Source organism: Dermacentor variabilis, chromosome 5 (assembly GCF_050947875.1).
Source record: "Dermacentor variabilis isolate Ectoservices chromosome 5, ASM5094787v1, whole genome shotgun sequence".
NCBI lineage: Eukaryota > Metazoa > Arthropoda > Arachnida > Ixodida > Ixodidae > Dermacentor > Dermacentor variabilis.
The window spans coordinates 15870465-15896230 of NC_134572.1; the positions used below are offsets into that span (position 1 = coordinate 15870465).

Consider the following 25766-nt stretch of genomic DNA (forward strand, 5'->3'; position numbering starts at 1 on the left):
CTGATAAATTTAACCAACACTTTCAATCGGTCTTTACTAAAGATAACGACACAATTCCATATTTGCCACCGTCATCATTTGACACTATTGACACATTAACAATAAACGTCTCCGGAATACTTAAGCAGTTACTTGAGTTAGACGTGAAGAAATCAAACGGTCCAGATAACATCCCCAACGAGTTCTTGAAAAGATATGCTGAATATAATAGTAAATATCTTGGCCTTATTTACCGCAAGTCACTTTCGACGTCAGAGCTACCTGAAGACTGGAAAGTTGCCAAAATTGTACCGATTCATAATTCAGGCAATACTAACCTGCCATCTAACTACAGACCAATTTCGCTTACCAGCACATCATGTAAAATTTTGGAACGCATTATTCTCAAACACTTAACCGCATATTTCGAAGAACATATTCTAGTAGATGTTCAACATGGTTTTAAAAGAGGCTTATCGACAGTCACTCAGCTAACAGAGGTCGTACACGATCTTGCTTTAAGTATTAATAATCATAATCAAACTGACCTACTTTTACTAGATTTCAGTAAAGCGTTTGATTGTGTGTGCCATACTAAACTAACTGCCAAAATTACAGCTGCAATTGGCAATGGACCTATTACTGCATGGATAAAAAACTTTTTAACTCACCGATCCCAATTTGTCGTCATCGAAAACACCCCATCTGCTCCGGTGCCTGTCACATCAGGGGTCCCACAGGGCTCAGTAATAGGTCCACTATTATTTTTACTTTTTATCAATGACATTACAAATAACATTGATTGTAAAATCAAACTGTTTGCAGACGACTGCATAATATACAGAGAAATACGCAATCACCAAGATCAAGTTCAGCTCAATAACGCACTAGCAAAAATAACCGAATGGTGTGATAACTGGCAAATGACCATTAATACAAACAAAACGGTCTGCATGACAGTAACAAGAAAAAAGCACCCATCGTTTTTCCACTACACACTTAACGGCAGCCTCATAACCAGAGTTCAACAGCATAAGTATCTTGGTTTAACAATAACGTCCGACCTTAACTGGACAGCACATATAAACAACATTACTTCTTGTGCATTACGAAAACTCTTCTTTCTCAAAAGGTGCCTGCGGTTGGCACCAACTAACGTCAAACTTTTAACTTACATTACATTTGTGAGACCTGTCCTTGAGTATGCTAATGTCGTATGGTTCCCACACACTAAAACAAACATATCTAAACTGGAAAGGATCCAGAGAAAGGCAATTAGGTTTATCCACTGAAAATACCGGCGCAGTGATTCCCCTACTCTTCTTCTAACACATTCAGGGCTTGAAACTTTGGCTGTACGAGCAAAACGAGCTCGTCTAAAATTTCTGCATCAAATATTACACAGCCGACTAAAAATAAATGCCTCTGCATACGTTACCTTTTCTAAATCCCGCGTACTTCGTCATAATCATGCATATACACTAAACGAGTTCCTTTGTAATAATGATACCTTTCAGTCTTCCTTTTTCCCCCGTGTTGTTCGCGAGTGGAATAACCTAGATTCATCTGTAACTAACACAGTATCGCAGTCTGACTTCGTTAAGTTATTAGAAAACGAAATAATTAATTAGGAAAGAATAGATCTTATGCATATATAATTGTCAGAACCCCCATTTTTTTTAACTGTAGCTAAACATTTACCCCCTTTGTTTCTTTCTTTGTTTTTATAACACTGTAATAATCCTTACGTACATGTAAACTGAAGTGTACTATTTCTGTGAGTTTCTCTTGTTATTCATATTATTAATGTTGTAAAATTGTGCATTGAACCTGTTTTATGTATTTCCATTTACGTGTTTTCATGTTCTTACCGTTCGGTATATAAACCATGAAATGTATGTATAATCATATGCCCACCTGCTATGGTCTCGATATGAGACTGGCAGTATTGTAAATAAAATATTTACACGATTGTAAGTCGACCACTTTTTTAAAATTTGGAAATCTGAAGTGTGGGGTCGACTTACAATCAAAACCAAAACATGGCACCGCCAAAAAAGCGAGAACAACGGGAGCTACAACGTAGTTACAATTTTATGTTTGCTCTATGGCCCTACCCGTAGCTTTTCGCTATCCTGCATGTTTGTTCGCTTTTTGGAAGGGTTTTTCAACATATTTTAGAGTTTTACAGTGCACTCAACACTCATGAGGGGGTGTCGATAGTTGATGGAAGCGCCACTGTTCCATTCGCGCGGCACCCTCAGAACAGCGATGCATTATGTAATCGAGGAGTACAGGAGGCTTATGTAAATATAATTGAAAATATCTACAAAGATTCCACAGCTACCCTAATTCTCCACAAGGAGAGCAGGAAGATAACTATAAAGAAAGGGATGAGACAACGAGACACAATCTCTCCAGTGTTATTCGCTGCGTGCTTGGAAGAAGTATTCAAGTTATTACACCGGGACGTCTTAGGAGTAAGGATCAACAGCGAATATCTTGGCAACCTTCAGTTTGCAGATGATGTTGTCCTGTTCAGCAACACTGGGGACAAATTACAACAAATGATTGAGGACCTTAACAGAGAGTCTGTTAGTGGGGTTGAAGATTAATTTGCAGAAAACAAAGATAATGATCAATAGCCTAGCAAGGGAACAAGAGTTCGGGATCGCCAGTTAGCCTTTAAAGTTTGCGAAGGAACACGTTTACCTAGGTCGACTTCTCACAGGGGACCCTGATCATGAGAAGGAAACTTACAGAACAAAATTGGGTTCGAGTGCATATGTCAGACGTACTTGGATCCTTACTCGAAGCTTATCATTATCACTAAAAAGAAAGGCGTACAATCAGTGCATTCTATCGGTGCTAACATATGGGGCAAAAACTCAGGGACTGACAAAGAAGCTCTAAAACAAGTTAAGGACTGCACGAAGTGTGATGGAACGAAGAATGATAGGCGTAACGTTAAGAGATGGGAAGAGAGTGGTGTGGATCAGAGAGCAAACAGGCATATCAGATATTCTAATTGACATCAAGATAAAAATAACGGAGCTAGGCAGGTCATGTAATGTGCCAGTTAGATAACCGTTGGACCATTAGGGTTACAGAATGGGTACCAAGAGAAGGGAAACACAGTCAAGGATGGCAAAAGACTAGGTGGGGTGATGAAATTAAGAAATTTGCAGATGCAAGTTGGAACTAGTTGGTGCAGCACAGAGGTAATTGGAGATCGAAAGGAGAGGCCTTCGTTCTGCAGTGGACCTAAAATAGGTTGATGTAACTTTTTGCACTGTTGGGACCAAGTTTTTATGCAATGCATAATGCGTACTTTGAATTGCAAGCATAAATGCTCTATGGTTAAGCTTTTATCCAAACAAAGATTAGAAAGATCATGAAATTCTTGAGTGAGATCAGTGATAATTGCTGTATCGTTTGCTCTATTGAATGCAAGAACACATTTTACAGGGCCATGGTGTCAGACAAGACCAGGTAGAGGCAGTGTGCATAGAAATAATTTATGATCGGAAATGGTCACTGACAGACACCACGTACAAAATAGAACTGGACGTGCCCTGGATACATGAGGGAGGATGTGTACCAGTTGCATGAGGTTAAAGCTAAGTAACATATCTAAGATGGCATCGTTTGCAGCGCCTCGCACTTTCATGGACTATTCCATTTCAGGCAGGTTAAGGTCACCAACCGTGATAACTGCCACCTGCCATGTGGTTGCATATATAATGCAGAAGTTCAAGATACCTTACTTCAGCATTAGGTGGTCTGTAGACTGCTTGAACAAATGCACAGCCTTGTCTAGATATAGCTTGCACCACACCGCATCAATTTCTGAGTTACCTGGCATAACAGAGTAGCGCAGTTCTTTCTTGAAAAGCAGTGCAATGCTCCCGCCTCTTGATCACCTATCTCTGCACATGATCTCATAACCCAGCGGCAAGATCTGAATGTCTGGATAAAACCATGTTTCTGTGATAGCAACAGTGTCTGGTATCAAATCCAAAAGAAGAGCTTCGAAATGATCTATTTGCAAGACGTCGAGCGTTGACATTCAGCAGGGTTACTTCTGTTGACTTCAAGTGGGTCGTTTTTCGTAACATTCCCTGCTCTTCATTTTTTGGACTCTTCATGGTCACTGCCCCAACCAAAAAAGGCACCAATCTAGGCGAACTTTATTGTAGGTTAGTGTCACCCCTTCTTGCTTATCCTGAATGTCTTTTGTCTGTTCTGTTCCATAGCTTCTTTCTAATCCCATGAATATTACAAAAGAAGTATTCGCTAACAGAGAAACCTTTGCCCTTAAGCATAGCACAGTGCTTAATGATTGTAACTTTGTCTTGATAGTTGAGAAGTTTCAGAATTCTGAGTCAGGCCCTAGAAGCATCAATTTGCTTCTGTCTACCAAGGCAATGGATTCTTTCGATTCCGTTGGTTTTTATCTCAAGTATACCCTCAAAGATCTTTCTTTCAACCAACTTAAGAAGCATGTCTGTTTATTTGTTTTGCTGTTCTTTAACACTGCAGATAACAAGGTTGGACCGGTGGGTCCTGTTTTCTAGATCATCCACTTTTCTTTCCATCGCCATTAGGTGTTTTTCCAAATGAGATATCTGTTTATTGCACTCTGAAACATGTTTTTCAATGCTGGTGGTCTTTTTGAGCTTCTTGTCAATTGCATTAAGCCTAGTGTTTGTTAAAGAGTTTCCTCCTTTATTTCTTGAATGTCCCCTACAATTAGCTTTAACTGTTCTGTTACACCGTCTAGGGTAGGGCCTGAGTTCAATTCAACATCTCCACTCAGAAGTAACAAGCGCAAGGAAACAATCAGCTTGCAAAGAGCTTTGCAAAGTGGCCATGGGCATGGCAGCAAAATTAAGTAGACATCATTACTTCGAAAGGGACTCATACCATCTGCTCACCTGAAGAATAAACAGGAACGAGTTTGAAGGCTGCATCTTGGTGATGCTGCCATGCCCACTGCCAACTGTGCTGTGTACATCCCGTTTTGTGTGGTCGCTCCTCATTGCCATCATCGATGTTCCCAATGCCTCCGCCGACAAACACCAGTGCCATCGTGGAAGAATGGGTATCTTTTGATTGACAAAAGCTACCAGTCTTGTCAGTAAACTATGTTGACAACAGATATAAGCATCTCTTTGCAGGATTTAACTTCAAAGCTGAAGTGAACAGTTCAGGTGCTGCTTTCCTGTACTCTAGCGAGAACACAAGCATTCCAGAGGCCTCCAGAGCAGAATCCAGTTGTATCAGTATTGAGCTAGATTCCTTCATTAGATTTAAAAACTCTAGCTTGACTTAAACTAGTACTATTTTGCTTTCATTCTGCATTTCATTTTTATTCTCTCAATATTTAAATGCAGGGTGTGTTCACTGCAAGAGAGCCAAGCCTGAATTCCAGTCTGCAGCAGAAGTGTTTAAAGATGACCCCAAGGTATGTGTCTGGCTTCAGCTGGCTTCATGACTGTCTCCTTTAATACAAGAGCATTTTATGCACACATCTGCAGCAACTTTTTGCCAAACAAGCCTAGTGAAATTGTTCTTGGCACACATATGAATCAGTGAGGAAGTTGAACTCTATTATGCCACTGTTTTAAGTTGGGTACCACCTGTACCTGTACTTAGCGCTACCAATTAACCATCTGTTGCATAATTTCATCCACTTCTAATTCACCTTGTGTTTTGGTGCTGCTTGATTCTTTTGTTGTGTGGTCTTGTATCACCACTTGAGTAGATTTTAATCATGCTTGCTTTTATAGCCTTGAGTTAGTTTAGGCATCGTGAAAACGGCTACCAGGTAGACAGCGTGTCAAAAACTTGCTTTCAGTAAATGGCTCGTCCTTCTCTCAACTTCTGCCTTCACTTACTTTGGTTCTGGAACCTAGTAACCACTAGTTCTGCCCCTCTAATTTTCATGCCTATAGTCGCAGTGAGGATGTTGATGTGGGACCAAAATTGTGTGAGTGAATTAGCACAGGAAATAATCATTCTGTGGGAGCCGTACTTTCAAAATCTAACTTTCATTTAATTTGAGTGATGCAAGAGCTTTTGGGAATTGTAAGTTGCCATTTTAAGAGTTTAGTATGGCGTGTTCATTTTTTAAATAAGTTTAGAAAAAATTCTGCCATGCATGCATGTGCGGATGCTGCTGAGGCTTGAGGTGGCATTTGGGCCAGGTATCTACCAAGCCCATTGACGAGTGCATCCAATAGTAGAAATGAAAGAAAAAGGGTTTATTCTACATTATTACACTGGCTCCAGATAAGGAAGCCCACTCCATGTAGGATCATATTAAATGTCCGAGTTCACATCAAGACCCGTCGGCACCAACCCACTACACCAGAAGTCTCTGCTTTTAATGCGGTCATTTTTCCTAGGTAACTAGACTAGGGAATCTGGTGACTGTATAGTGGCCAATCACAGTCATTGAATCGGTCACAATATCCCACCCATGATATCGCACCATTCCACCCTGATGTTATACCTTCGCCCCCGCATATTTTGCAACCTGGAAATCCAAGGTCGAAGCCGTACCCACGGTAGCTTTCAACATTGACCCTTTTCATCAAATAGTCCAAGTTGTCAGGTTCATGTAGAGGTGTCTTTTGTTGACCTGTCAACAGTCGGCATCAACATTGCATTGACTTCTGGATAGGCACTGATGAATGGGTGGGGTTCACTCTGACTGTTCACTCCAGGTGGCTCTTGCTGCCGTCGACTGCACAGAGCACAGTGGTGTCTGCAATGCCTATGATGTGGCTGGCTATCCCACATTCAAGTACTTCAGCTATCTCAAGGCAGTAGCTGAATACACCAGGGGAAAGATGGTGAGTCATTTACAACTGGCCAGTGTTTCTTTTAGCCTAAATGAATGGTGTGCACTTGAAGGTACTGTATACATTCTGCAGTGTAGGTAATCCTGCGTTACAAAATGTGAGATGTGGTTTGTTATGAGGTGACACCGTAGGGCAGGACGGGGACAAGTTTTTTAATGCAAAGCGTACTTTGCCTTATTTCAGGCACTCTCCAAACTTTGGACCGCTTTTAAAAAAAGAAATTCACATCCAACCGTGTAATTGAACCTCTGCCTTCGAGCACAGCAACCCAATGCTCTAACCACTAGGTTAGAGCATTGGGTTCTCCTCTCGTGCCAAAACCGAGTGGCTCTTCAAGATGTTTAGCGTATGCTCAAGTGCCAGTCTCGCGTTCTTTCCTTGTGAAAGCTTGTGCTTGGGCTAGACTGAACCATCTCCAGGATCGGCACGCATTCCCCGGCACTTTCATCGTGCTAGCAGCTAACACTACGTAGAAGCTGTGTGCCACTGTACCACTTTCATGATCGGCTTAGGTTGAACAGGTTTTGTTTCATTGCCGGAGTGCAAATGCCATTGGCGTTCTAGCAAACACCGCATGACATAGCCATAGGTGTAGGTACAGTCAAATCTCGTTAATTCGAACACGCTTAATTCAAACTTTTGGTTTATTCGAACTGACACTGGGGTCCCGTCAAAGTTATATGTATTCCAATGGGCGAAAATGCCTGGCAATTCGAAAGCGCTAGCATTTGCGATGGTTAATGCGAACATACCGGGCTTCGTCAATGCTCTCGGTAGCGCGCCAAATCACGCGGCGGCTCCTCCGACCAGCGTATCCGCTGGCAGCCTTAGCCACACTGTGGCAACGCTAGACCTAGCTACTTCGACGTCCGTTACCAAGCTTCTTGCTGTTCGGTGCTGTTTTTTTTTCATTGAAACAATTCGCCGTTGTCAGCAATGGCACTGACTCTGTCTTTGTAATAATCCTCGCCAATGGCTTCGAAGCGCGGAAAGCATGACCCGTTGCATAACGCCGGTTTCCGAAAGTCAGCTTCGCCCCAATACAACATATGTGTGCGGTGAAGCATACCAAAACTGAAAAGGGGCAATTGTCACTGGTCATGGTATGCTTCCTTTAATTATACACGCGTGCACCCGTGGTCTCCTATCACAGTACGAGCACCGATACGCCTAATACTGGCAGGCCTTTAGAGCTATTTCGGATGTGCCTGTGGTGATTTGAGCCCTTGGAGGCAGTAAAAGGCATGCATCTATTTTTTCAGACTGCCCGATTTTTCGAACGTTATCGCGGCCCCTAGGGAGTCCAAAAAATCGGACGTTGACTGTAATTTGTGAATATGTGTGAGTAAATCTTATGAAACTTCCCACTCATGTGTTAGATCAGTGCGCATGCACCACTGCAGGTAAGTCCTCCATTCAACTAGCTTCTTGTAATTCAAACTTCTTTTAATTTGAACAAATTTTCGGGCCCCTTCGAGTTCGAATTATAGAGATTCGACTGTAAGATTGTATAACACATAGTTGGTGATGTCGCAAGTGTGTTTCTCTTGTGTACGCTCATCCAGTACCTATCTACTAGAACCCCACAGTTGGCATATAAGCTCGCATCGAATGGCCAGAGTAGAAATCCTGCTGTCAGCATCACACGATCATCTTGCTGCTGTAGTGACACACATGCTCATGTCAGGCATGTAGCTTTTCTTCTTGCACAAACACGTTAGTTTACCTGGTAACAGTTTACGTAATTCCAAGTGGTGCTGGGTATCCAGCTACCAGCAAAATACTTCGCATAACAGGTTCCCACAGTGCATGGGATCTTCAATTTTTATTTTAGAAAAAGAAAAAAGTTTTGTGTAATTGAATGAAGAGGTGACATAAAGCTGTTGGAAACATGTTAGAAACTCCTAGTTCGTTCTCACAAACAATTGCAAAAAGCCAAAAAAACCTGTTTGCACTTCTGCTATTCTTCAACATTACTGTTATACAAATATGATCAATTGCTCCCATTTTAGACAAATGATAGCTCAAATTATTAGTTACTGAATTGTGGGTCCCAAGTGAAAGTAATCGCAGTCGAGGACGGCAGTGAAATTGGGGCTGTGATGAAATTGGGAAATTCGCAGGCATATAGCATGGTGCCAGCTGTTGCAAGACAGGGGCGTTTGAATATTGATAGAGAGGCTTTTGTCCTGCAGTAAATCTAGCCACATGTTTGCTTGAGGAACAATACAGCTGTCATGAAAACCTCAAGTAATGCCCGTTGCTATACTCAGGCACCACGCTAGACATTGCATAATGTGAAAATGGTTTGCATAAGACATTCAAGAATGCAACATTTTTCACAAGAAATCTAAAAAAAAACACGGGACCTGCTGTGAAGTGGTGATGGAGTATTCGTCCGCTGTCATGCATAAAACTTCTTCAGTGAATATATAACTTCACTGAATGTTTTTAGTAAGGTAGCATGGAATTGGTGTGTGGATTAGCTACTGTAACAATGTCGGTGGTTTTTCCTCAGAATATTTTAAGAAGTTATGAGAAATGTAAAGCATGCATAGCACTCGCAGCGCATTTACTTTACAGCATCTTTTAGTTCAATTTTGCTTATTATGAGAAACAAGAAACTGCCAGCTGCCCTTGCTGGCATCCACAGCAAGCTACATCGATGGTGATGGGACGCAAAAAACCTGTGCCAATAGATACTCTGCATATAATGAATAGCCTCTCTCTAAAATCATTCAGCGTAAACTTCATGGGTGAACTCCACACTTGCATTTGCGATGTTCACCCCTTTTACCCCTAGGCAAGCCTTAGGGTGAATATGAACCAAATGTTGCATACAGACACTAAAAAAGAAGCTGAAATTACTTTGTAGCCTTGGCCTGCAGTCTAGAATTGAGAACTGCAGCCTGAAAATGCCTTTAGCAACACAACAGTGCAATTGCCAGATTTCAAATGTGTGCATTGATTTCTAAGAAGTTTGAATTTTTCACAACAACTATGGTCCGAAAATTATCGCTCGTCTCTAGGTGTACACAGCACAGCTCTTCAGGTGGAGGCTGTTTGCAACAAATTCAGGCTGTTCACGGTTGTTTCAGGAATTTTAACAAGCAGTTGTACTGCTGGATTGCCTGATTGCTGGTGTTGTGGATCATGTTAACAAGTGCAAAAATTGACAGGACAGAGGAAAGCATAGCTTGGGTCAGCCTTTTCTCTGTCCCATCATTGATGAGTATTTGTACTGATAAACATGATACCATGAGCAGGTGTTCATTATTCAGCCAGGAAACTTGTTTGATTGGTTACATTACCTAGCTCATAAAGAAGGCTGGCTTTTCTATTTCATGCATGCTTTATTCTGTGTGTGATTCAAGTGGATATCTGTAACATCAATTGTTTGGTAGTGTGATGCACTGACTGACATTATGCTTATTTTTTCTAAATATACTTAGACAGCAGATTTTGTCAGCTTCATCCGAGACCAGAGTGGTACAACGGTTGAACCCACACCTGTGGCCACACCATCTAAAGCACCAAAACCAAAGCCAAAATCTTGGTGGGATGACTCACCCGGTGGCAACCATGTGCACTTGCTAAAGTCTGGGGACTTTCAGTCATACCTTGATGGCCAGGAATCTGTACTGGTGATGTTTTATGCCCCATGTAAGTAGCTAGTCAATCAATGCTCATTGTTTTGCTGTCATGCAGTTGAACCTCACAATAAAGAAGTCGGCGGAAAATGCGGGAAAATTCACTTTCATGAGAATTTCGTTGTTGCAAAATCAGACGGCACAGACACGTAATGAGTTGCAGCATGAAACTTTACTGTTAAAATACCGTTAGCCTACTTCGGCAAGCTTTGCTCGAGGATATAGAACCGCATTGCCGACAGTGCAAGGTGCGTCGCATGCGTCAATCAGCAGTGGCAGCACTGCTGTGGAGCAGTATTCTCGTTCAATTGCTTTCGGAGATAGGATCGCTTTTGTGAGATTTTGCATAACTCTGCATCAGACGCAGATTAACAGCTCTCCACATGTGTAGCAGCATTTCTCCAACACACGCTCTCACCCGTAGGCGCCGATGCGTCTGGTGCTGAGCACGAAAGTAATCGTATCTTGTATATCTGTAGGCAGCCGATCGCGGTTTATGGCCCCTCTGCACAGATCTGTCACGCGATGCCTGTCGGGTGGCACCAAAACCAGCATTCTTGAAGCATGAGATGCATATTACCAGATAATCGCTGAATCACAGCTCGATGTCTGGTGGCACTTCAGTCTGCGACTGCCAAAAACAATTCCACATCGGTGGGACGTGGATTTTCCTGTTTTTGCTGCATTTTTCTCACCGAGGTGCATATTACTAGGTGTCCAAAAACTATTGTCACAGGTCGGTAGCAACATGTGTGCCGCTTCAAACGGGCGAACAACAAACAAGGTGGCAGCCATAACGTGTTTTCAACACACGCAATCGCTTCTGGCGCTTGGTTGTTTTTGTAAACAAAATGGGGGTGCCCACGTAAGTGTAATATAGTGGTATTTTACACAATTTTAGTGCATAGCAATTGCATTTGAGAATTTTTAGCCTGCTAGCCTTGTGCAAATAGGTAATGTGCAGGGTTATGTTCTGGTGAATTTCATTGGTGTGGGATTGTAGTGCAGCAACATTTCGTTTTCAAGAGGTAAAAAATGCATTGAATCCTATGGACGTTTACCAGGAATGCAAGTATATTTTGTTGTGGGATTGCCTTATCGCAGGTTTCGACTGTACATCAGTGTAAAACTTGCATTTTCACAGTTGATCTTTCCAACCAACTTCCAATCGCAATAAACATTCTACAACTGACAACACAGAATCATAGATCACTGCTTCGCTTCACTGAACAGAACAAATTATATGTGTTCAGCCAAAGTAAAAAGTTTTGGTACCACGGCATCAATAAAAAAGAAAAATCTTCTAGCACATCTTCACAACATGGAATTTCTTCAATACATTGCATTGGTAAAAAACTTGCACGAAAGGCTGTGCCGCTTGAATTCAGCCAGCATACCTAGGCTGTGAACAAAAGAAAGTGCTTGCAATTATACATGTAACATGCTTCATGCGTTTTAAGCTGCATGACTAACTTTCTATTAAAAAAACTGTTAAGAAAGCTTCTAACCTTGTGCATGGAACAGTTCACTCAGGTGGTATAATGGTGCAGCTTTAGTCTCATTGACATGTTGCATTGAAGTAAAGCAAGCAGAGGGTGCAGTAGGAAAATTAAATCAAGAAACTGCCGCACAAAAAGATTGTGCGTCGCCACCTTGCACTTTTTCTCCTTGATGAAGTAATAAACCTGATAGCTTCATTTTGTAACACCTTGTACATGTGTTTTCTACAAGGTGTCAAGTATTGTTTCTCATAGTAGGGTGTTCAGAGCAAATCTTGGCATTTTGAACCCAGCACACTAAAAAGTGTTCATAGGCAATTACACCAGCAGTCATTCTCTTTCAGTATTGCAAATAAGTGGTTACGTGTGCCAGGAACTTTAGTTGGGAAAGGAATTTGCATGGCATCTGATCTTGCCACTTTTGCAATTTCTCCATTAACACCATGATGTGCCATAAATTGAGACAGCCCACGAGGCATACAGCATGCAGTTTTTCAGCCTTGTACACATAGAGTTAAGATGTCACCTCACTTCTAACGTTTTTTTTTAAAGCTCATTCTAAAGGTACACTATGGAAATCAGCCCAAGCAAATAGTGCACAGCAGTTGGGAAGTTTCAAAGTGGCCAGGAAATGTAAACAGAATTATTTCCTAGACATATCTTGGTTATGCACATGAAGGACCAGCAAACTTTCTTATTCATGTGCCCTGAAGGCCCTATGGAATAGATTGAAAAAAAAAAAAGCAATAAATGAACATTCTACGTATCACCGCAAGTAAAAAGTAAGAAAACATTCCCGAAATATAATATGCGAGATTACAAATACGAGATTAAGATATACAAATACAAGATTGAAAAAATGCAAATACAAGATTGAAATGCAAGATAAAAATACATGTCATCAAAACCCTATTATGTAGCAGTGTGCATCCAGCACTTCAGTCAACAAAATATAGTACACGCATTGTATGCTCTGTTTATGAACCGGTCAAAATGTGCAGTTTAGCTCTGAGCTGTGCCTTGTCAGTGCTTTGAAAAACTTCCATTATTTTAGGGTGCAAGTTTAGCCAAGAACTGAAGCCAACTTTTGCTGCAGCTGCTTTACAGTTGCACTCTGCGCAAGTAAGTATTCGGGGCTATGCATCTGTTTCTCTCTTGTGTTCCAGAAATGAGGTGTTCTGTTAGCAGTTGAATGTCTTTTCGTTTCTTCTTCTTTTTACTTTGTGGGAAGGGCAGATGTTTAGCCTTTGGTTTTTCTGGGAGGGGAAACTAATTAAATTGACATGATGAAATAGTGACAAAGACAACACCAACTGGCCCAGCTGTTCTTGCTTTTATAATGAAATTGAAATGCAAATGAAGAAAAGCATGAATGAGGAAAGCTCTTATGTGTGGTTGCATGAGAGTGCTCCACAGCTCACTGCAAAACATGCTTCCAAAGTTTTCTAAATTCTGTGTCCAAGCGTGAATCCTGGTGCATACACCCTGGAAGTGCAACGAAACACCTTGGTTTGAATTTCATTTCTTGTTTACATGTGATGGCATGGTGGTGGGGTTGTCTGTACGTGGTGAAAATGTGAAAGGCTACAGATTTTTTTTTTTTTTTAATATACTGCAGGCCCTTCACAACCCGTGCAGGAGTGGTACAGAAATGTAATGACAAAGAAAAAATCATAGTGAAAAGTCAATACACTGAATGCGGTTAATAAAAGAGTCAATGTTATTGCAACACACAATATCGTTAGTTAACTTATTCCACTGGGAAATGTCCGACGGAAAGAGGGAATGTTTGTGAACATTAACACGACTTAGGGGAAGATAGATTGTTTTTTAATGATTCAGTCTGGTTGAGCGTTTTGGGGGATCTTGCAGGTAATGAGAACGTGTTATCTGGAAATGACCATGGTATAATTGATAGATGAATTTTAGTCGTGAAATTGCTCTTCTCTGAGAGAGGGATTTTAGGTTTGCCCTTGCGAGCAGACCTCGCAAGGGCAAATCGTATTGCTGGATTGGTCAGTGTTCACCACTGAACAAAGAGTGCAGAAAAAGCCCACTGTTAGTACCTGCCTACCGCCACTTTACAAACTGCTGAAGCAACAATGCTCAGTTTGTCCCTTTCATTACTTTGTCTTGTGCCTTTGATACTTCAGTCAATCTTTCTGCTTTGAGTAATGAATGACCTTAACTACGAGATTTGTTGAGTATTACGCAGACAACATACCTTTACCTTCCTCTTTATCTTATCAAGGTATCGGGAAAGCTAGCAGCAGTTGATGCATCGGAAGAGAAGACCCTTGCTTCCAAGTGGAAAGTTAACAGCCTTCCCACACTCAAGTATTTCAGGTAATAGATCAGTTAATGCTAGCACAGTGTCTTGCTACACACGCAACCCTTAACGCCTTTTTGACCACTCCTACTGCACTAGACATTGTTTGTTCTAGTTTCAGCACACCCACTGGAGTGGCATAGTGGCTTTGATGTTGCACTGCTAAGCCTGAGGGTGCAGCATCGAATCCCGGGCACTGCAGCTGCATTTAAGTGGGGGAAAAGTGCAAAAATGCCAGTGTATCTTGCATTGGGTGCACATTAATGAGCCCCAGAGGGTTAAAATTAATGTGGAGTTTCCTACTAGGGTGTGTCTCATAATAATATTGTGGTTTGGGCAAGTAAAACCCCAAATTTAATTTTTTGTCTAGTTTGTTAAGAGAAACATAATTTTCAATGTGTACTGAGATAAAAAAATTGTAGATAAAGTGTTCATTTCTAGACTTTAGGAATTGTAAAAGTAACAAGCACAGAAACATTTTAAAGGTTTAATTGGGAAATTCGGATTTGGTGAAGGTACATAAGCAAAGCAAATCAGTTGCAGTTTTACTGGCTGTTTACCATGCTTTGGGTGCACGTTAGAGAATCCCAGGTGGTAAAGATTAGTCAGGAGTCCCTCCACTATAAAGTGCCTCATAATATAATTTTGACGCATAAAACCCTAGAATATAATGTTACAGTTTTACTGGTATATGTAGTAATAATAAAGTTTTTTTAAAACTTCAAATGCAGTCAATCCATACAGTGTCTGAAAACATGCAGTCACCATAACTGAAACTTATAAAGCTGGAACTGTGCTGAAAGTTACTGCATTTCTTTCAGTGCAATGAACTTATGCACTATACAGTTTGGAGAGGCAGTTTCTTCATAATAGCAGGGAACAGGTAGATATTGCCACCGCGTTGCTCGACTAGTGAGTTCATTTTTTCTTTCTACATATTTTAAGCTCGTCACATAACAAATACAAGAATTCGAAATGTGTACACCTTATCTTCTGATTGAAGATCTGCTGAATCAACTTTCGTCTGAAAACATGCTGTTATAGCTAGGCATTTTAAGCTATCTCTAGGCTATCACTATCTTCTAGGTCATGTGCTTAGCACATCCAAAAACAGCCTAAAATCCGAACAGCCAAACGCAATGTTGATGTAATAGGTGGTGTTCAAAATGTGCCGCGACATGTTTCCGGTTCCTGCAATCGCTCCTGGCACTTGCAGTACACAAAATATGGTCTTCAAAATCAGTTTGTTACCCTGAGGAAGCTGTTGCTGGGAGAGGAGGTTTGGACATGACCTATAACAAAACTAATCACTATGCAAGTTGTCCAGAGTGGTTTGTACACTGCTGTTTCCTTAAGATTCTTTAATGTGTACAAATGTACCATGTGTAATTGTCTTCCACGTTCACGTTTATCAATGTTTTCTTTTTAACAAGGCGAGGAAAGTTTGTTGCCGACTATGACAAGGGAAAGAACACTGTTGAGAACTTCGTCACATATCTTAAGAGCCCTCCAGCTGCAGCCAAGAAAACAGAGTTATGAGATGACTTCCTATCGACGACATCCATCACGAACCTGGCCAGGCTGTATGAAGGTAACTCTCTGCTTGTTCTGAATTTGTTCCAAGTTATGGTTCTGTTGTTAAGGTTAAATTGGTGATACTTTAGGGCCATGCTGTTATCATCTTTACATTATCATAGTTGGGATCAGATTTGTCTTTCATTTGTTTTGTACTGCTGTCTTCCCTTAGCATGAGCATGATGCGCCATGGCTTCTTTGCTCTTTCACTGTCACGCTAACTAATCTGTTTTCTCCAGGTGTGCTAAAAATGTTATAGGTGCCATAAATTAGTCACACTCCTCGGAATAAATGAGATAGAACAGTTTGTGTCCCTTTGAGTCACGAAAACTCATGTCAGCCCTATTTGGATGAAATGTTTGAAGGCTGAAAGTAGCCAAGAACTGGTTTTTCTTGCAGGCCTTTTATTGGCAGATTCTTCAGTGTTTATAGAGCCATTTCCAGCAGAAAGCACTGACGAGGACAAAAGGGAAGACTTGTCAGTGCTTTCTGCTGGAAATTCTTTTTGCTATGTTCAACCAATGAGCTCACACAAACACTCTTCTTCGGTGTTCTTGTTCTTTCTTCATTTTTCTATTGGAACCAAAAAAGCTAAAAGCCTTTTATACGCGATGCAGTTATATCATGTGACAGCTGCTGTTCGTTGTTGAGACATGCACATCATAATTCTGTATCACTTTTTTTTCTTCTTACAGGAACATATCCTTCCATTTCTCTTGGCCATTTAGCTCAGTGCTGCAGCAACACTTTCTGCTGTCATCTGCACCTTTTATCATCCAGGAGGCCATATTTGTCACATACAGAAGGTACTTCAGAGGACCACGCAGCATGTAAGGGAATTCCAGTGAGAATGCAGTCTCATACTGCAAACCCAGTGAATGTCTTCATTTTATTCATCTTTTGTAGGCTTGTTGTGACAGGTTTTCAGCACTATGGGGATCTGAAGCCCACAACAGCCATTTTGGCTTTGTTACCACAGCAGTTGTTTATCACGGTTATGGTTCAGCATTGGCTGTATAGATACCAGATACCGAGCAACCCACTCCTGAAGTTTTGCACTTTTTGAGCAGTACTTTTGTCTGACAGTAACAACCATCACTGCCCTGGAATATACACTTATCTGTACAGAGCCACAGCTTTTTATCATCTGCGCACTGATGGAAGTGCTAGTGGCGGAATCTGTAACTCGGAAAGCTCTAGAATGATACATTACAAAGGGTGTGAAATTTTCTATAAATGTGAGGTGCTCATCAACCATTTGGAGGTTTGTAATGGTGTCACGAAGCATTAAACTGGCTGCATGTTTGAGGCTCCTCATTCAGCTGATCAGTCATCAACAGCTATTACAGTCGGATCTCGATAATTCAAACTCGAAGGGGCCCAAAAATTTGTTCGAGTTAAAGGAAGCTAGTTGAATGGAGGACTTGCCTGCAGTAGTGCATGCGCACTGATCTAACACATGAGTGGAAAGTGTCATAAGAATTATTCACACATATATATAAATTACAGTCAACGTTTGATTTTTCGGACTCCTTAGAGGCCGCAAGAACGGTAGAAAAATCGGACCCTCAAGGGCTCAAATCGCCACAGGCACGTCCGAAATAGCTCTAAAGGTCTGTTAGCGCACTTATTAGGCGTATCGGTGCTCTTACTGTGATAGGAGACGACGGGTGCACGTGTGTATAATTAAAGGAAACATACCATGACCAGTGACAATTGCCCCTTCTAACTTTTGGTATGCTTCACCGCATAAATATGTTGTATTGGGCGAAGCTGACTTTCGGAAATCGGCGATATGCAACGGGTCATGCTTTCCGCGCATCGAAGCCATTGGCGAGGATTACAAAGACGGAGTCAGTGCCATTGCTAACAGCAGCGAATTGTTTCAATCAAGAACACAGCACCGAAAAGCAAGAAGCTTGGTAATGGACGCCAAAGTAGCTAGGCCTAGTTTTGCGATAGTGTGGCTATGGCTGTTAGCGGATCTGCTGGTCGGAGGCGCCACCGCGTAATTTTTCGCGTTGCTGATAGCATTGTGGGAGCACAGTATATTCGAATTAACCATCGCGAATGCCTTCACATTCGAATTACCGGGCATTTTCGCCCATTGGAATACATATAACTTTGACAGGACCACAGTGTCAGTTCGAATTAACCAAAAGTTTGAATTAAGCATGTTCCAATTAAAGAGATTCGACTGTATTTCATCTTTTCTTGCATCTGTGGTCATCATTCTTTCTTAGAATTTTTCAAAGTAAAGTCAAATTGCAATGATGCAGCTGAGCATGTTGTTCTACTAGTGCTACAAAACTTTTCCTCTGTACTCTGGTTCATATGCAGCTACTGCGAATGGGCTGCATATGTATTGCTTGATGAACTGCCCTAGTATGGTTGTTGGAAGCATTTCCTATGCCTCTTCTGAACTTACTATCCATCAGGGAAGCAAATTGAGCGTGGGTACTCTACAGCATCTTTTTACGGTGTGTCATAGCTGTTGATCTGCACTATTCGCATCCTGTCAAACTTCCAGTGCATTTCAAATAATGCTGGCTTACAGCAAATATATTCACATAAGGTTTGATAACCTGTAATTTAATGGTGCGTTAACTGAGCTGAATCGCACAACTGCACTGGAAGCACAAATGCTTTTTTGCCTGGAGGAAAGCATACAAGTTCTGTGAACAGTCTGCCAGATCTTGGCAAGTGTCAGAGAGCCTGTAGTGCAGATTGCAAGTCCTTGTGAAACTAAAGCTGCAAACTATTATGGAGCAGCCTTGTAACAATCGGCCAAATGCTGCTGGTGTGTACTATTGAAGTTTCAAACCATGCAGTCCACCAAATTTAAGTCGATATGTCATGCCTACATCTGGTTATAAATTAAATTATTTCACAGCTGTTGGGAGGTCACCACCAGTAAGTTTTAATGTAACTAGATTTTTTATGCAAGTATAGTAACAGGCTGAAGTGCCAAATCTTGGTTAGCTGTGCTAGTACTAGTAAAATCAATGACAAGTGTTCCTAGCACTCTCTGTGTAACCAATCCCATCATATCTTTCTTGTTCATGCGGGTCTGCCTAGGTTGCAGGCATGCAGAAATTCAGTTCGATTGTGAAGTTGGTGGTGTGATTCAGACATACCAATCATTACAAGGTGCTCTCGCCATGATGATTGTCATTGCTGCTCATGGTTCATTAATGTAGCTGGGATGTTTTGTGTTTGAAGCTTGCACAGTGTGTCTTAGAAATGATTTTCTTTGTGCATGTTCCTTTCTTTGCATTTCAGTGTGCATTCCAGTAACTTAGTCTTCCTTTCCACGTTGTCTTTACCTTTCTTGGTGTTGGGCAGCTTGCTCGTGTCTTACCACCTTTAATTCCCTGCAGTACCAGGCACACAATGGCACCAGTTTTTGATTGCACATGTTTCTAAGAATGTTGCTCTTTCACTGCTGTAAGTCTAAACACTGTTTAGGATGATCAAAATATTTTATTTTTATGAGATGTTTCTTTGTTACTTTTCTGCAATATTTCTTCATGTTCATTCTTTTATAATATATGTGCTTCAACGGCGTCCATTATGCATGTAGAGCAGTCCTTTGCAAACCTTTTATGTTTGCTCAAAGTTAACTGCTGTTCTTTGGTTAACATTGTATATGTCAAAGTAAAAATGTGTTTTGTGTCATTTCCACTGTGAATTAAGAGAAAATAACAAAATAACTGTCATGTGGATTCAATTGTGTATGAAAGACCCTGAACCATCTGTGTGAAGCAGTGATGTTTTCTTGTGTGTCAGACTGGCTCGCAGACTGTGGAAGTTTTTAGCATTGATTGATGCTCCATTTTTATGCAATTTTTGCTGCTGCAAACAGGGCATCATTTATTTCTTAGATGAATGTTAGCAGATGTGAACATGTAGTGCTGAAAAGGTAGCTTGAAAAATAGTTAGGTGGCCTTGTTAGTCTTCCAAATCAATAGTGCAAATCAGTCTGCTATTTTCTTTTTGAAAATTGTTTTTTAATCTTCAATTTTCATGAAGCAATACTCTTTTTGCTTGATATCCTTGTGGATATTGTTTTCTGAAACTTGCTTTCTTGTAAAACTAGCTTGAGGTGTGGCACAACTTGTAGATGTTCTGTGCCCATTTATGTTCCTGCTGTTGTGTTGTAGGGAGAGTGTGGTTGCTTATGATACAGTGAAACCTGTGTAAGTGGGCATTGTAATATACGAAGCGTGCCTCACATGCGAGGTACTTGTGATGTTGTGGAACCAGTGCCTTCTACTCAATCATTTTGGTAGATGCAAGTGTAATGTGAATAAGGAATGGCAATGTAAGAGAACTCCTAGGCAGCCATTTGCAATATTTCTTGGATATTCTTGTGGTTTGCCCAGTGAATATAGTGTAGAATGTGTGTCAACTGCCAAGTTTTCATGGAAACTGGCTTACTGAGCATTGATCTTTGCCCAACTGCTTCCTGTGTGTTCTGCATAGCACATTTAGGTGGCTGCTGTGAAGAAAACAGTGGAGCTTTTAAATAATTTTGCTCACCTACTGGTAACCAGTGTCTTGAGATCATTTTGATATCATTTCTATGTTTCTTTACTTTGTTGTTGTACACTATATTATGTGAACAAACTTAATTGTGGTTGGTCACCATTGCTGCATGAGACCTGTTTCGAGATCAACTTATTCTTTACAGAATGCTTCATTGTCGGCAGCCTTGTATGTTCCCACCAAACTAGAAATTCATGAAGTGCCCAAGAATTTACTGTAGTTAGGGTGACTTGATGTGCTTTATATTTCAATTTTGCCAAGCAGGAAAATTTGTTACTCATTGTTCTACGGCTCATATTGATGCCTTGGTATTTGTGTGCTTTGCAGAATCCTTGTTGGGTGCTTTCTTTTTCTTACTAAATCTACACTTCTCATTTTCTAATCACTTTCTGTCGTCTATTGCTTCAAATTCTGTCTGCGAGGTTTTCAAGTAGCGCGTTGGTGTATTGTCACTGAACCTGTTAGGATGCTGTTCTTACACTGTATTTTGCCACTTCAGTCTTCTAAAAAATAAGGCCTGTAATATATGTTACTAATTTATGACTCTTTCTGCATGTTCGTTGCCCAACTTCATCTGGTTATGTTTACATCAAAATTTGAGAGTGATACAGTGGTAGTTTATATGCTGGTGGTTATAGACCATACTTACACCTCTGGCATGACTTGTGCTCACAGAATTGCTTTGATGCAGATTACGAGCAATGCCAATGGAGTTTGTAGGCCGCTGGTACTGGTAGATGGGTGATGGCTGCCATGAGGGTTCAAACAAAGCACCTCAGCCTTCGTTACATTGTTGTGCTCGTACTGATGCCATGTCAATAAAGTTTTTATTGCTGGTAGATGTCAATTGCCATAAATAGGGTAAACCACAGTTACGAGTTCAGTGCCTGTCCTATCGTTGTTGTCCACCGCCTGCTGAGTCTTTTGTGATGCTTCCTCCATGATGCAAGTGCACCAACTCGCCCAGGTGTCAGTCCTTCTGCAGTGCTAACTCTGCCACATTTTCAACGTGGTCTGTTTTACAGCATGTTATGTGCGATGTTTTTTTTTTTTTTTTTCATTTATAAACGATGCACTGCACATGGCACTGGACCTGTTTAATAACTGTAAATGAAGCGCGAGGCAGTTTGCCAAGCTAATGGCAGTGTTGACATTTATGTAGTTGGCACGTACAAGCAATTTGCTTGTGCTATAGAAAAATGTCAGTTTTGCCTGAAAGGCAGTGCATTGACTACGACAGCCTAGTAGTAACTGCACTCCTGTACAAAGTATGGTTTGTAGTTTTGTCGCTTGTATAATTGCAGTAAGCATTCACTTATTAATTAAATTTGCAAGCAAAGTGTCTCGCACGCACAGTCAAACATGAACCAATCTCACCCGATAAACACATGCTGTCACAACCAGAGTTGTGGAGTGAGGCCCTTCATTCCATTCCTACTCCATTCGGGAGAGCGGCAATTCAACTCCTTTTAACGCCAGAATGGTGAGAGCTGGGCCATTTCGACTCCATAGAGTGGCTAAGTTGATCCATTCCATTCCTTTAATTCCAGTAAATGAAAATCTTTAATCGTTTAGTACTTGAGCTAGCATGCCTAGCAAGTAAAACATAACCTTGGAGTCTTCACAGCATTACAAAAAATGTTACATACTTTCTAACACACACTGTTTTTGGTCTCAATTCTGTAATGCATATTTTTCCCCTGTAATCTCTAATATCCCAATGTTCTAAAAGAAATTGTCTCAATTTTTGTTTGGTAAAATCTTGCCATGGTGCGGTAAGATCTTAGCCTTGAGCATGCGCAGGCGAAAAGAAAAAAAATAATAATGCGAACACTTGGATGGTTGAGCAGGTGCCTACTCTTGGTAGGCACACGTCTGGTCAATACAGTAGGAGCTTTATTTACCCAACACATGTGAGGTATGTGGTTTACATTTATGTAATGTTAATTATAATACTGATATGGTAATTTTCCCTAAAAATGCTGTTCTCTTGTGCGTTAAATAGCATCCACAAACTCATCTTAATTAGCTGCCTTCATTAGAAGTCTTAAATATGACTTGGTTGAAAAATTTATTCAGTTGATATCAACTTACGAGGGGGAATTGGAAAGTATTTGCCCATTTTTTATTGGCCAAAATAAGGTACATACAGGTAATTGCAAATATACGTGCTGTTATACGTGCCTTACACTATTTTCCCGCATAGTCCCCACACCGGTTCAGACATTTCTCTTAACGCAGCACTAAATTTGAGATGTCCCTGTGGTAGAATTCGTCCAGCTGACTGTGCAACTATCATCGGACTGCTGTCTCGGCTTCATTATTGCACATGAATCGCTGTCCTGCCAGGAACTTCTTCAGTGGACCGAAAACTTTCCCCAGATGGGCTGTATTTCCCTGTGGATTTCAATGGGCGTTTGTCCTTTGCTCCATAGAAAACGAATCACACTTCATTGTTTGTACGCCATGGACGTGTGAAGCGCAATTGCCATCTTCAACAATTCAGTAACTGACAGCAGCGCCATGCTGCAAAGGTATTGGCCGATAAGGCCAGGCCAGGCCGGTCCAAGAATGTTCAACAGCTGTTTCTTGCTAAACTTGCCGTGCATCGCAGCCCCGATGCCGTAGAAGGAAGATTCCACGAGGAAGTGCTTGTGCACGCCCAAATTGTAGCCAATGGCTGCTTGCCGGTTTTAAGTTTTGTGATCCAAGCTGCACGCAGCTGCTTTTCCTGCAGGTACATGCGAAGGGTGACACCGGGCTCCGTTGTGTACGTCCAGCACTGCGGCACCGAGCAGTAGCCTACCATGTTGGATGCCTTCAAAGGCAGGCACTACCTATTATAGTACTTTCAAGTGTTATCAAGCACACACCCGAAGCGGGAAAACCTCCCCACTTAATCAGAACCACAGTGAAGGTGGGACTTTAAACTTTCGTCTTCAGCTTGCTTTGGTGTTTCCGAAGCAACCGATGTGGCCGCTGTGTCCACGTGATCCCTCATACCACATGACGCCAACGGCGGCGCCAGTTTTTCCAGTGGTGGAGCTCGCCCTCAATAGCAGCTTTGCGCATAGCATGCCTCCGCTAATTTTTGGAATTAAGCGGGAGACACTAACGCTCACAAACCACGGAGGCTAATAAATAATGTCAAACATGACGGCATCCATGGCTCCCACTTCACCGTGAATTCTCGCGATGGCTACGCTCTCACTCACGTATGTTCATCGCCAGTAACTACTGAAACGAACATTCGCATTCTCCGCCGCTTCGCATCTACCGCTTCGCAGGTAGTCGCCTTAAGGCAGATACTGAAAGAGCTCCTACTTGGCCCTATCTGTTCCTCAATTTTTACTCAATATTGAGTAGAAATTGAGGCCAAGTATACTTTGTTATAATTGGCAAATTTGCATTTTTTATTCTCGCCTAAAATAAATCATTTAGCGCTCCAGGATTATCTGCCCATTTCATTCCAATTCCATGCCGGAATCTCTGGCTCTAATTCCATCCCCATTACCTATAACTGACTGGTTCCATTGCCATTCAATTCTGGGTGATTAAAATTGCGGAATGATTCCAGAATCGTTCCAACTCCGGAGTCTCCACTCCACAACTCTGCTGGCCACACCGCTGGCGTGATGAAAAGCGCGAATTGCGGGGAGCGAATGTTTCCACTGCCGCTCCATTCAACGTGTTTTCGATAGTTGAGGTTGCGCGACCACCCACGCAGGCGTTCGCGAAGACGGCGCACATGCAGCCACCAGCCATCTCTGCTCCCCAAGCACAGCTCCCCCGGCGATTACCCCCAAGATGGGACGCGGTGGCGCACGGCTAGACTAGACGACGAGACGCGCGCCCGTGATTGTGATACCCAAGGAGGTTTAAAATTTTTAAACCTCATAGGCAGTACCGCGCACTCGCCTCTTCTTCACCCCGATCCATCTTGCGCGTGCAAAGACTGTGCGCGTGGGAAAGTGCTGTTTTATTTTGCTATTCCGATTTTTCCTATTGTTGAGATAGCATTTATATGGACATTTGAGGCGAGTTTTCGGCATCGGCGTGATATGTTCAGTATAAGTCGAAGTGTGATAACATCGCGACCGCGCGCCGTATGTTGCAGGTGCGAGCGAAAGCGTGCAAGGGCGAGCCTGCTGAAGGCATGAGGCGTACACAGGCAATATCCTGATTATTGGTTACTCTAGAGAGTTTCATTTTTGCTCGCTACATGATATGGTACAGCCATACGCGATATGTTAGGGCCTTTGTGTATGCACGTCGTATACCGAGAATTCGCTGCGGCAGTTACCACGGGTAGAAACCGTAATAACCACCCTAACCGTGGTAACATAGCAGCGTCCATACAGCGCCGACCACCCTCTTCGATCCGAATTCGCGCTTGTTACTGGCTCTTCGCCCTGTCAACTAGAAACAAGCGCAAAATTCGTCATCACTAAGTCTCATCTCAAGCTGAGGCCAAATAATTAGGTATCAGCAGCAGCAGCAGCCCATTTTACGTCCACTGCAGGATGAAGGCCTCTCCCTGCGATCTCCAATTACTCTTGTCCTGCGCCAATCGATTGCAACTAGCACCCGCAAATTTCCTAATTTCGTCGCACCACCTAGTCTTCTGCCGTCCTCAACCGCGCTTCCCTTCTCTTAATTGGTACCCATTCTGGCACCCTAATGGTCCAACGGTTATCTAATCTGTGCATTACATGGCCTGCCCAGCGCCATTTTTTCCTCTTAATGTCAATTAGAATGTCGTCTATACCCGTTTGCTCTCTGATCCAAACCGCTCTCTTTCTGTCTCTTTACGCTATGCCTAGCGACCTTCGTTCCATCGCTCTTTGCGCTGTCCTTAACTTGTTCTCAAGCTTCTTTTTCCGTCTCCAAGTCTCTGTCTCATATGTCAGCACTGGTAAAATGCACTGATTGTGTATCTTCCTTTTCAATGATAACGGTAAGCCCAGTCAGGAGCTCCCGGTGTCTGCCGTATGCAATCCAACCCTTTTTTATTCTTCTGTGAATTTCCTTCTCATGGTCAGAGTTCCCTGTGATTAGTTGACCTAGGTAAACGTACTCCTCCACAGACTCTAGAGGCTGACTTGCGATCTTGAACTCTTGTTCCATTGCCCAGTTATTTATCGTTATCTTTGTCTTCTGCGTATTAATCTTCAACCCCACTCTTACACTCTCCCTGTTAAGGTCCTCAATCATTTGTTGTAACTCATCTGCAGTGTTGCTGAATAGAACAATGTCATCGGCAAACTGAAGGTTGCTGAGGTATTCGCCATTGATCCTTACTCTTAAACCTTCTCAG

The 25766-nt window shown here is 41.9% G+C and overlaps 1 protein-coding gene across 1 annotated transcript in view; it reads left to right on the forward strand.

Annotated features, from left to right (window-relative positions):
* The window catches only part of LOC142582300 (protein disulfide-isomerase A5), a 52789-nt gene extending 31499 nt beyond the window's left edge, over nucleotides 1-21290 (forward strand). Inside the window, exons 16-22 of the mRNA XM_075691854.1 lie at nucleotides 5376-5446; nucleotides 6711-6839; nucleotides 10301-10511; nucleotides 13052-13119; nucleotides 14249-14343; nucleotides 15760-15917; nucleotides 16597-21290. Of these exons, the coding sequence (XP_075547969.1) occupies nucleotides 5376-5446; nucleotides 6711-6839; nucleotides 10301-10511; nucleotides 13052-13119; nucleotides 14249-14343; nucleotides 15760-15865 (680 nt within the window). The 3' untranslated portion in view covers nucleotides 15866-15917; nucleotides 16597-21290. The remainder of the gene's footprint in view (nucleotides 1-5375; nucleotides 5447-6710; nucleotides 6840-10300; nucleotides 10512-13051; nucleotides 13120-14248; nucleotides 14344-15759; nucleotides 15918-16596) is intronic.
* The last annotated feature ends 4476 nt before the right edge of the window (nucleotides 21291-25766 follow it).